This window comes from Heptranchias perlo, chromosome 14 (assembly GCF_035084215.1).
Source record: "Heptranchias perlo isolate sHepPer1 chromosome 14, sHepPer1.hap1, whole genome shotgun sequence".
Taxonomy (NCBI): domain Eukaryota; kingdom Metazoa; phylum Chordata; class Chondrichthyes; order Hexanchiformes; family Hexanchidae; genus Heptranchias; species Heptranchias perlo.
Genome location: NC_090338.1, coordinates 66,419,524 through 66,431,924, shown reverse-complemented (window position 1 = coordinate 66,431,924; position 12,401 = coordinate 66,419,524). Strand labels below are relative to the sequence as shown.

General features: G+C 40.6%; 1 protein-coding gene across 5 annotated transcripts in view; it reads left to right on the top strand.

The window, feature by feature from the left end:
- Window positions 1-12,401, top strand: part of clint1a (clathrin interactor 1a) — a 177,989-nt gene that overhangs the window by 128,595 nt on the left and 36,993 nt on the right. For all 5 annotated transcript variants that reach the window (XM_067996538.1, XM_067996537.1, XM_067996534.1 and 2 more), the window contains 3 exons: window positions 358-466; window positions 1,947-2,111; window positions 9,971-10,145. In XM_067996538.1, coding sequence (XP_067852639.1) covers window positions 358-466; window positions 1,947-2,111; window positions 9,971-10,145 — 449 coding nt within the window. The remainder of the gene's footprint in view (window positions 1-357; window positions 467-1,946; window positions 2,112-9,970; window positions 10,146-12,401) is intronic.

The following is a 12,401-nucleotide window of genomic DNA, read 5'->3' as shown; positions in this document are numbered from 1 at the left end:
AGCTAATAAATATTTTCTGTGTGCATCGACTAATTGGCAGACCAGGTCACTCTTTCACCATCTAGCTCAGAAGAACGCTACTAATTAGTATGTTGTGAACGCATCAATATCTCTTTAATTTTTACTTGTGTGGAAGGCAAATTTATTTATGTTCTGTTCAGTTGGTAAACTAATCATGCAGCTGTCAATTTTGATTTGTGCAGGGAATTCCTCCCACTGACTGCTGACATTCACGGTACTTTATTAAAGCAGAAAGCAATCATTGCAATGTGGCAGGGTATGACTTTGTTCTCACAAACATAAAACACTTTTCTCTCATCGTGTGTTTTTTTTTTCTTCCTCCTCCTCCCTTCATAGTCCTTGCTTCTTTTGGCTTACCTCATAAGGAATGGGTCAGAGCGAGTAGTTACCAGCGCCAGAGAACACATTTACGATTTGCGGTCGATGGAGAACTACCATTTCGTAGGTAAGCAAACCTCCAGCGCTAGGGAGCAAAAAAAAAGCTTTGAGCAAATTATAACAGCAAGTGGAGTTGTCAGTCACCTGAGCCAGTAGATCAGCTTCCTTCACTAATTAGAATGTGACTGGTGGCACTATCTGAAGTGCACAGAATCTGAGATTTGGGGGCCCTAGAGTATTAATTAGCGAAGACAAGAACTCGCAGAAAGGACATGGTAATAACAACACAACTAGCACAACATGAGTGCTCAGGTTTTTCTTTTTAAAAAAAACACAACAGCTATGACTCCCCTGTGATGCTCATAAAGAAATTGCCTTAATTACACAGGAAGGAAAGGTTAGACACCAACACAGACTAATCTGTTTGAAGAAGCAAGGATATCTGCAAATAATATTTACAGTGCAATGGCAATAAGGCCATGTTTTTATTGTTTTGACATTAAAGTCAAAACTTGAAGACTGAAATAAAACTGATATTAGACTTTGTCAGATGTAGATGTACAACCTAATAAGCCAGGTGCCTTTTTAATATGGACAAATTCTGCTGGATAGACAAAGCTGTTCAGTTGCAAGTCCAATAGCTCAATTTGGGAAAAACTGCTGATCAAAAATTGTCATTTATTGCCTTCTGTAACTACTAATGCAGCCTTGTGAAAACAACCAATGCTGCAAAAAATTAATTGGTTTATCCACCTTGACTCAAAATATTTTTTTTTCATTATGGAATTAAAATTGCACCATTTTCACTTCAATTGTGGTGTTTTGGTTTTTTAAACCTTTTATACTTGTATGAAAGTTGCTTTAAGGCTACGCAGGTAGAAAATTGGTATTTTGAGACTGGAGGTAAGGACATTACAAATGGGAGGAAGTGAAAAACTTAGCCACTGTCCATTTTCCTAATCACTGTCCAGTGACTCTGGCTAGAATGTGCTTGTTCGCAGACACCCGGGGAGAATGGGACTGGGTGTTGCTCTGCTGGAGTAGCTTGTGAACATTAAAATGTATGGACTCAACAAAAGAAGAACGGATGAGGTGCAGGAGAGCTGGTGGCACACACGGACCTGTACCCCAGCAAGAGTCATGACCATCACAAAAGAAAGGAGAAAATTGACTTGATAGTTTAAACTATTAGCAGCATGAAATTTACCTGCTCAGCCAGTCTCATGTTGCCTTCACACTGTTATTTTTCCAGTATTGATCTTTAAACTGTGCTTATCACCATGCTATTAACGTCAGAACATCTTTCTGGATAAAAGGTGATTATATATTTGTCATAAGCACATGATAACCCAAGTTTCCTGTTTCCTGCACACAGAGTGTGTTCTTTATCGACATAGAGCATCTTTACTGGGCAGCTTTGATCTCATCCATTTAGTACCTGCCGAGTACAATCTTGGCATTTGATATTGGCCGATTTTGATTTGAAGATGTTATTTATTACTCTGTATGCCTTTGTTTGCTTACCTGATTTTCACTGCTGTCTTCAGATGAAAATGGCAAGGACCAAGGAATAAATGTGAGACAGAAGGTGAAAGAAATGGTGGAGTTTGTACAGGATGACGATCGCCTACGGGAAGAGCGGAAAAAAGCCAAGAAAAACAAAGACAAATATATTGGGGTTTCTTCAGACAGTATGGGAGGCTTTAGATACAGTGAGTACTGTGATGTTTAGTCCAAATAGAAAAGGATGAACATGTTAAGCATCTGACTTTCAAGTTTTTGTTTTGGATGTTCTGCAAAGATTCAGAGAGGGACAAAAATGTAGCTGAGCTATTTGCATTTAGAAACAAAGATTTCAAACCTAACTTTGAAATGTTCTCTGACCTACATTCCAAATAATCTTCCACACGTATTTTAACCTGCATAATTAAATGGATAACAGCATGGAGTGCTTCTAACTATAGAATTATGGCAACTCTTCACCATTACAGTCTAACCGTCCAAATGTTTTAGTCTGTTCAGGGAATGCTAGAAAGAATGTTTGCTGGTTTAGTCAGCTTGTCTAATTCGACTTTCAAATACACATTTGGAAATGGTAGGAAAGCCATTTTTGCTGTTACAAATCCAGCCCAGACTGATAAGATGCAAATCTCCTTTGTCGGCTGCCTGTAAGGGTTTGTGAAATGTGTGGGGAGTCTCAATGTAGATCTTATTGGGCATGGACCTACAGCATAAAACTGCCTCTAATTTGTCGCTTAATTGCCAATATCATTCAGAGATACCACAGAATGGCTGGTGTGAGAAATGGAACAAATGGAACAAAAAGAGGGCAATCTTCTGAGATCAGGGCTGGGCAGAATAGAGGGAGTTTTGCTTTGCATCTGGCTGTGCTAGAACTGACCCGGGAGTGTTTGATGCTGACTCTTGGTGCCTGAAATTAGTTCCATTTCATCAGCATTAACATCCCTCACCTTTTATGGGTTCAAAGAAACAATACTGGTCCCAGATGAGTTCTTTGCATGAATTACAATCTAAACTGCGGACAATTCTTTACTACCTACTCCATTTAATTATGCAGATAGGTTTGTTGTACAATCTGAGAAAAATTTCCTATCCCATGCACTTGCCCCCCCATATCAATTTTCTGTAATCTCAATTTGCATTTGCTCCTCTTTCCTGGAGGCTGACACCCATGTGAGGTATGGTTCCATGCACACTCACAGGCCTTTGATACCCCAAGTTCCCAGTCTTTAAACAAGAGCCCAGAGAGCGAGTGTTGGTGACAGGAAGGGCATAACAGCCATCCTTGATGCGGTCCTCACCTGACATACGCTTGTTTACACTTTCCAGCAGGGGTCACTGAACACTCTGGGGTAGTGGTGCTCCTAAGTGCTATTCAGTGGCCCCTGCTGGAAGTGTACATCTCTGGACATTGTGTGAGGACAGGATTGCACTTGGCTGTGCTGGATCTCCAAGGTGGATTAGTCTGTTGCTACCCACTGTCTAGGCTTGCACCTGAATGATGGGGGTAAGATACTGGAGATTTGTTGGAAAAGAGAGGTGAGGGGAGGAAATTAGTGGGTAAGATTGGAAAGGCATAAACAGTGTTATGCTTAAAGCTGAACTTCAAAAAGCGCAATCACATTACTGATCTCTAAGTCATATAACTGGCTATACAGGAGGCCATTGTTGCTGTTCTTACGAGGGAAGGATAAATCTGTTACTTGCCAGACTGTGGAGATTAATCTGGTACTGACCAGAGTGTGGGGACAATAAGTCCAGTAGTAGGCAGGGAATGTAGTACAGAGAATTTTTGTATATGCATGAGATCAGTGGTAGCTGAGTTTCTGTGCAACAAGGCAGAGATTCAGAAGGAAAAGTGGGAATAAAAACAGAAATTGCTAGAAATACACAAAAGGTCGATCGGCATTTGAAAAGACAGGTTAACGTTTGGGGTGGAGACCCTTCATCAGAACAGAGTTCTGATCCACAGGTCCAAATATCATTTCTGATGCAGGATTCCCCACCAGAAAAGTTAACCTGTCTTTTCTCTTTTCAGTTGCCACGACTTTGTGCATTTCTAACATTTACTTCTTTAAATTTCTGTATACGTAAAGCTTAGTTGTGAAATATTGAAAGGAAATACTTAGTTATGAATGAAGAGGTTGTTTGCATTTAGTGATTGTGAAGTACAGTACTTGGCAAGTCAGCATAACTCCTATCATGGTGATCCTATCATAGTTTGGTGATACGGACAAACCACCTTTCAGTAGAATGTTATACCTGCTACTGATTTGCATGGTCGGCAGTCTCTATGCAAAGCACAGGTCACTGCATCCATTGCCTCTTTAAGACTCTTTAGGCTGCTTTGTGGTAATTGCCATCTGATCTAATGCGTGTCTTCTGTCTTCAGGTGGCTTAAGTTCTAGTTCTGATGTCAAAACCCTCCACACAGGCTTAGTGCATCCCTCTTTTTTCTCTCTCTTCTCTCTCTCTCTCTTCCCCTGTTTCCCCCCCCCCCCCCCTCAAATGATGGTTATGTTGTGCAGGATCATCAGCAAAGAGGTGCAGTAGGAAGCCGAGGTGTCAAATCATGTGGTTGCTTATTGTTAGATTCAGATACATGGCATTAAATCTGAATTGCTCTTCAATTTGTTATAAGTGCCATTTATTTTCCAGTCAGCCAATTTGCATTAATTTATTAAAATCCTTTTGTGTTGCAGTAGCAGGAATCTCTTTTCCCTCCCTCCAGCAGCATCAAATGTTCTCACATTGTTAGATACTGTCCTAAATATTTTATTAACATAAAGCAATCTGTTTACATCCATGGAGAAGTATTTGATGATGAGACAAAGATTGAACATACCAATAAAAATATCTTATTTGTAGGTATGTGTTTGGGTTAATTATACCACTGGCATCCTTTCAATTACACCAGAAATTTTGACTTGCTCATTAATGAATAAAACATCTGGACCACAGTGTACCTTTCTTTTAACTTCCCTTCCCAGTGAGGTGATTTCCAAGATGGCGGACAGTTGCTGCCATAGGGAGCTGAGAACAGCTCAAGGGGCCGAATGGGGAGGCTTCAGGGGCCCTCTGAGCTTTCGTTGTAATGAAATTCAAAGCCAGAGCTAATCAAATATTAGAAAATGTCAAGTGGGTGTATATTACACTTGCGAGACTGACAATTTACATATGATTGTGAAGAGTTTGTATCTGAGGAAAACTCATGAAGTTGCTGTAAACTTGTTTGTTCACATGTCATTATTAAGCACATAGTGAGAGGGCGTTTTAATGCACTGAATTCTGATTTTCGAAATTGTTCACAGAAATCTGATTTGAGTGGATTTTTTACTTTATTACCTACTTTTTATGAGTGTCACGGTGAAGTGATCAGGAGCTTAACGAGCTTTGGTTGAAATAGATTTTATAGTAAGTTTTTTTTTAAAACGAGGCTTATAGATGCACAGGGAAATAGAACCCCAGGCTCTAAAATGTCAGAATCCAATTGAGAGGTATAATTTTACAATGATGCAAAAGGATCTTGTTGGCTTAGTTGTGCTGTTATTGACATGCTCCCTTATCATGGATACTATTGTGTAGATCACTAATCCTTGCTGAGGAGCAAAGATGACATTGCCCACAGAACATGATGTGTACACAAGAGACATGCAGTATACGGAAAGCTGACCTGGTTCATTAACTGCTTAAGCCCTGAGCTGTCTTTTTCTAATACAAGTACATTGGAACAGGAGTAGGCCATCCAGCCCCTCGAGTCTCTTCCGCCGAGCTTGGAGTTAACAGAATGCATTGTTATTTTCGGCTAATCTCTCACCTTGGGATGCAGCTTGCTCGACTGTAGTTGAATGCAATTTGATAACTTAGCTGCTATACTTTTAATGCAGATCGTTTTGGTTAACCCTTGTAATAGCGCAGATAACGAAGAAATTTGTGACCACTTTACTGCATTACAGCACAGTTCACACTTGAACGCATTCACTGTGCATGTATACAATCTTTACAGTGCCATCTGTACAATTTCCAGTTCCACTTCTTGTGTTATGCTGCATGTTTTGGGCAGATAATATTACCGGGAGCTAGCATAGTGCTCTTTTCATATGTGAGGTGGAAGGATAATGCAACGCACTGGAGCATTGCATGATATCCAAGAAATAAAAGACACAGGTTCAATATTCACAATTCTGCTTTTCTGCTAAGTTTCCGGATTGTAGCTGGATTGCTGTGGGGAGTTGCTGAGAGCAGCCCAGAGATCATCCCAGAGGGGTCTGGTGGGAAGGGTGCAGGGCAGGGAGGGGAAGCCTGAAGAGGATCTTTCGTTGGATTGGTGTAGAACTCGTAGTAGCTGACCAAAGAGCAGTATTAGCAGTGGTCTGGCACCAGGTGACCACCCTGTCCCCTTGACCTCACGGTCCACTGAAGTCATGTGTGGAGAAAAATGAATTTTGTGTCCTAAAATTGGAAAAGTAAGAAACTCTGTTCAAGTTTGACAGCTAGCTAATGTCAGCTGGTGAGCTGAAGTTGATTAAGGACGTCTAAAGAAAGTTATAGGCTACATCAGGAGTCCACTCCTCCTAACAGCCCCTTCTCTGGCTCGGTGTCTGATTATGCTTTTGAGAAGCGCCTTGAGGTGTTTTCTATGTTAAAGGTGCTATATAAATGCAAGTTGTTGTCCAAACTTTCACCTTTTTGCGTGCTTTGATGCATGTCACGGAGCTTGGGACCACGTATAACATTTAAACAAATGTGCCCGTTAATTCTGTGGGTGCTAACAAATCTGGCCGTTCTAATTCATTGTTTATCCGCCAATAAGTCAGCAGCATTAAGAACAGAGGCTGTATGTCTGGGTTTGGGTTTGGTGTTTTCCAGCCACGTTTATTTATCAAAACAAAAAGGATTGGTATCCTGCCAGCTCATATTAAAAGGCTTAAAAAATTGCTTTCTTAGAAATGACACTGTGAGTAAGTGCCTAACTGTTTTTAAAGGGTTAATTTAGACTTGGAAGTCCTTTTTGATTTATATGGTGCAGGTTCTCCCATTGCTTCCGTACTCTTGTTTTTATTGGAAACTCTGGGAATTGGATTATATCTGTGCATTCTGGTAATTTATTGGTCAAAAATCTCTTAATTATAAAAATGTAAGCTGTCGACTTAGTTTCTACCATATTTAATGAGCTCAGACTTGATTGATTGGGTAACAGTGTTTATTTACACAAAGGCACAGATAAACAATTTTATTACAAGATAAACATTTTTCTTTTTATTAATTTTGTCAACTTCACTGCATATTGCAAAGACCAGCTTGTCTTTCCTTGTAAAAGCCAGACTCGGATACAAAAATATTTTAGACCTCAAGGTTTCATTGTTAAGTTTGTATGTTCCAAGACATTCCTAATCCAGGATAGTTCTTAAAATCCGAAATCATTGTTCCACCTGGTGCCCATTTTTATTCTATTTCTCAAATAATTAACTGAAATCTAGCTTGCTTTCCTGATTTTTATTACAAACCTCTTTTGATAGTAACTGCTTATTCTTCCACCCCAGTTTGATCATGTATACGGTGCATTGTCAGCATCAGTAATCAGAGAAGATGAGATGCCGAAGGGTCTAAACCTGAAACACTGGCATAAGTAAAGAGAGAAGGCGTTTCAGATGCAGACCCTTCACCAGTTCTGATAGACTCTGCATCAGAAATGTTATCCCATCTTTTCTCCCTACAAATGCTGCTAGACCCACTAGATATTTTCAACATTTCCCATTTTTATACCAGTTTAATAAGCAACTACATCCGCCTAAATAATGTCTCATAAAACTATTTATTTGTTTCTGTGAACTTGTGCAATGACTAAATTAAAACCCTGTGAGACTCCAGAGGTTGGTTTGATTTTTTTTGGCCGTGATTTGATTAGTTGCACTGCATCTGCTTTAAGCATATGGTGTCAGTTGACATTGACATTTTCTCACAAGAAGTGCCAAATCTCTATTCTTGCTTTTGTTGTCGGTCCATTGTGTGCAATAATCTTTCAGCAATAAAGCTGGATTGGGCAGGACTAATATTTCTTTAGAATCAGTTAGTCAATGAGAAAAAAATGGTCATTGGGTACAATGTCAAGAGTTCTTATTATTGAGAAATCAAGGTTAAGGGCTAAGGCCCATAGTACAGAATATCAACAAGGCTGAAAAGAGTAAAAGAGATGAGGTAAATCAGGAGAAGAGAGTGATTATGAATGAGGGAAGAGAGGGAGAGATTGTTTAGACACTTGAACATTGTTGTGAGACCTAGCATTGTCTGTGAGAGGTGACAGATATATGATACCAGACAATCCAAGAATAAGATCTACCACCTATTAAAGGGCAGATGTAGTGGGTGTAACCAACATACTTTTTGTCGTCTTGGTCTGCTTGAGCTGTGGAAGCACAGCAACAGGAGACAAAATGGTGCCCAACAGGCTATAAATCAGCCCATGAATGGGAAGGGTCCAAGATTGTCTGATTTGCGGCACCTTGACTATTGATCAAACTTGTATTTGAAAAGATTGTTCTACTTGGACTGTTTAATTGAAAGTGTATTGATCCAGTGCTGATTTTTGCTGGTTCTGTCCAAACCATGTAAGTTCATAAAATTTGGCCACTTGAGCTGTGAGCAAATCTGTTCAGCTGATAATACCCTAGTTCTTGGTGATGATGAGGCACAGGTTTGATTTCTGGCCTGTGTTGAGTTAGCGGATCTGAGGGGCAGCAGTTGGGGTGCCACAATTAGCCTCAGCACCACTAGGCAAGGAAATTAGAAAATCAGCCATGGTCCCTGCTGATGGTGATCTGTTGACACTGCTGGAATGTATGTGTGTGGACTTCAGTTCAGGACAGAATCAAGCTTGGCTTCAATTCACTTCATGGTAGAAAAGCCAATTGACACTCACACATGAAGAATGGCCACTTGATTGAGGTACCAACTAGTACAGGAGCATGAGGAACTAGACTCCAGAGGTCATGGTGCCTTAAAGGGGCATGGTGGGGGGTGGAGATTAGAAGGAAAACCAGCAGGAGAAAGGACTTTTGGTTCATAATATTCCACCAAGATTACAGATTTTATTTTGGATAGCCGATAAGCACTGTAGTTGTAATTTGCCATTGACGTGGAGCCTGAAGTATTGGTTAAGCACTATAGATTGCAAAATCTTGGGTATGTTTCTTGCCACGTTACAGGGAAGTGATAGAATTACCGGCATTTATTCTGTCCTAGATAGTACAGTGTATTATCTTAACAAGACTTACAGTAGTGCACTCACTCTTGTCTACATTACATGCACTGAGCAACAAGAGATAATTGATTAGATTTGTGCTGCAAATTTAGCCTGTCTTTCCGAGTTCTCCACAATGTCACTTACTTAAATATTCATAAGATTCACTTACTTTCTTCCCCTGTTAGATGGCTCCATAATCAGGCTGGCAGAAAAATTGAATTAGGATGAGAGAGCATTGTACCATGATAGGGTCAAGCATTACAGAACCAGCTTAAAGCATCTGAATGAGTCTGTTTACTGAGTTCATTTAATAATTTGTGCTTTATAGATGTTTAAAAAAAAATACAGCCCCAATGGTATCTGGTTCACATACAGCTGAACTGCAGTGTGGTGTACTTTTTAGGCCAGAAATTAGTTGTTGAGATCAGCGTGAACATTTCATGTGCTCGCATAGAATTCCTTTCTCTGCAATTTCACTGTGGCATTAACCCATTTAAAATAAACAGGCGAATGTTTCTGTTAAAATAGCAGACAAAGGAACAAACACGTTAAGTATTTGTCTGCTGATGTCATCACTGCTAACTTCTCAGCTTTCTATTAAGGTTATGGGTATAAACGCAGTGCTTTTTAAAGGGTTATAGGATACAAGATAGCTGTGATCCTCAGAGTCCAGTTTAAAACTGTTGGCTCAACAGGGCTTTGAGTTTTGAGCTCACCTAATTGAAGGTAACAATCGCTGTAGAACACCAAGACAGTTTGAAGGCTTTCAGCTTAATTTTTGTTGCTTTATTCTATTGTATTATGCAGGTGACAGGTATGATTCTGAGCCAAAATCCAAATGGGATGATGACTGGGACAAAGGCAACAAAGGTGCTTTTCCGTTCAGTGAAAAGTTAGGGGAGATCAGTGATAAGATTGGGAGCACGATTGATGACACGATCAACAAGTTCAGAAAGAAAGATAAAGATGATTCACCTGAAAGGTACTCTGGACATGAAAATGTCTTTTATTAATCTTAATTTTGTTATGCAACTTCTTCACCTGGGGGAAAGCTTCACTATGGCCCTTGCAAGTCAGTGACATTGGAGATGTAGCGGGAAAATTTCCTGTGGCTGGTGCATGTCAGTGAATTTGTAAAAATAGCAGCAGCATAAAAGCTGATCGCTGTTTCTTTTCACTATTTCTAATGAAATAAGAGAACAGATGAAATCTCCCCTCAGCTTAAAATGTCGCTGATTCACAATGGCCAGAGGAAATCTCCCCGCTATGTTTACAATGGCCAGAGGAAATCTCTCCGCTATGTTTACAATGTCGCTGATTCACAGTGGCCAGAGGAAATCTCCCCGCTATGTTTACCATGTCGCAGATTCACAATGGCCAGAGGAAATCTCCCCGCTATGTTTACAATGGCCAGAGGAAATCTCCCCGCTATGTTTACAATGTCGCAGATTCACAATGGCCAGAGGAAATCTCCCCGCTATGTTTACAATGGCCAGAGGAAATCTCCCCGCTATGTTTACAATGTCGCAGATTCACAATGGCCAGAGGAAATCTCCCCGCTATGTTTACAATGTCGCTGATTCACAATGGCCAGAGGAAATCTCCCCGCTATGTTTACAATGGCCAGAGGAAATCTCCCCGCTATGTTTACAATGTCGCTGATTCACAATGGCCAGAGGAAATCTCCCCGCTATGTTTACAATGGCCAGAGGAAATCTCCCTGCTATGTTTACAATGTCGCTGATTCACAATGGCCAGACATTTGAAATTCCGTTGTGCGAATTTTAGGCCTTGTGGTTATGTCTTCAACCCTAACCAGCCACTCTTATGATCCTTCTCACTCTGTAACACACTTGTGTTCATCAATTGCAATGAATATTTTGACTTTAAAATGAAAAGCTAAGTGGTGTTGGAAAATACTCACTCAGTGCTCTGGGAATATTAGTTTTCTGCGCTCTGTTCTTCAAAAAAGAATTAGCTTTAACCTAGGCTACTTGAGACAAATAAAAGTCACATCAAATATTGTAAACAAAGCCTCAAGTATGATTTGTATACTTTAGTTTGCAATTCTTCTGCACTGTCCTAAAAATAACACTTAGAGAACATGCTTCCAGATGGCTCTAATTGTTTGAAAGAAAATAAATAACAAAGCACTTAACCACAGCTGAGCTTGTATTTTTGCAGTAGATTAACAGTGGACAAAGTTATTGGTCATCTTTCCAATTCCAAAGGGTACAGTAGCGTAGTGGTTATGTTAATGGACAAGTAATCCAGAGACTGAGAGTTCAAATCCCATCATGGCAGTTTTAGAATTTGAATTCAGTTTAAAAATAAATTAATCTGAAATCTGGTATTAGTAAAAGTGACCATGAATCTGTTGGATTGTCGTAAAAACCCAACTGATTCACTAATGTGGGCCACGGGATATCGCTGCAGGAATTCTTCAGGGCAGCCTCCTAGGACTAACTATTTTTAGCTGCTTCGTCAATGACCTTCCCTCCATCATAAGGTTAGAAGTGGGGCTGCTCACTGATGATTACACAGTGTTCATCTTCATTGGCAATTCCTCAGATAATGAAGCATTCCATGTCTGCATGCAACAAGACCTGCTCAACATCTTGAGCTGATAAGTGGCAAGTAACATTCGTGCTACACAAGTGCCAGGGAATGACCACCTCCAACAAGAGAGAACCTAACTACTTCTCCTTGACATTCAGTGTCATTACCATCGCCAGATCCCCCACCATCAACATCCTGGGGGCCACCATTGACCAGAAATTCAACTGGATCAGCCATATAAATGCTGTGGCTACTGTAGCAGGTCAGAGGCTTGGTTGTCTGTGATAAGTGGCTCACCTGACTCCTCAAAGCCTCTCCATCACCTACAAGACAAAAGTCGGGTGTGTTTTGCGATACTCTCCAGTTGCCTGGATGGGTGCTGCTGCTACAACACTCATGAAGCTCGACACCATCCAGGACAAAGCAGTCTGCTTGATCGGCACCTCATCCACTGGCTTAAACATCCACTTCCTCCACACCGGTGTTCGATGGCTGCACTGTGCAGGATACACTGCAGCAAGTTGCCAAGACTTCTTCAGCAGCACGTAGAAGGATAAGGGCAACAGGTGCATGGGAACACCATCCCCTCCAAGTCACACACCATCCCGACGCTGGGTCAAAATCCTGGAACTCCCTACCTAACACCATTGTGGGAATACCTTTACCACATGGACTGCAG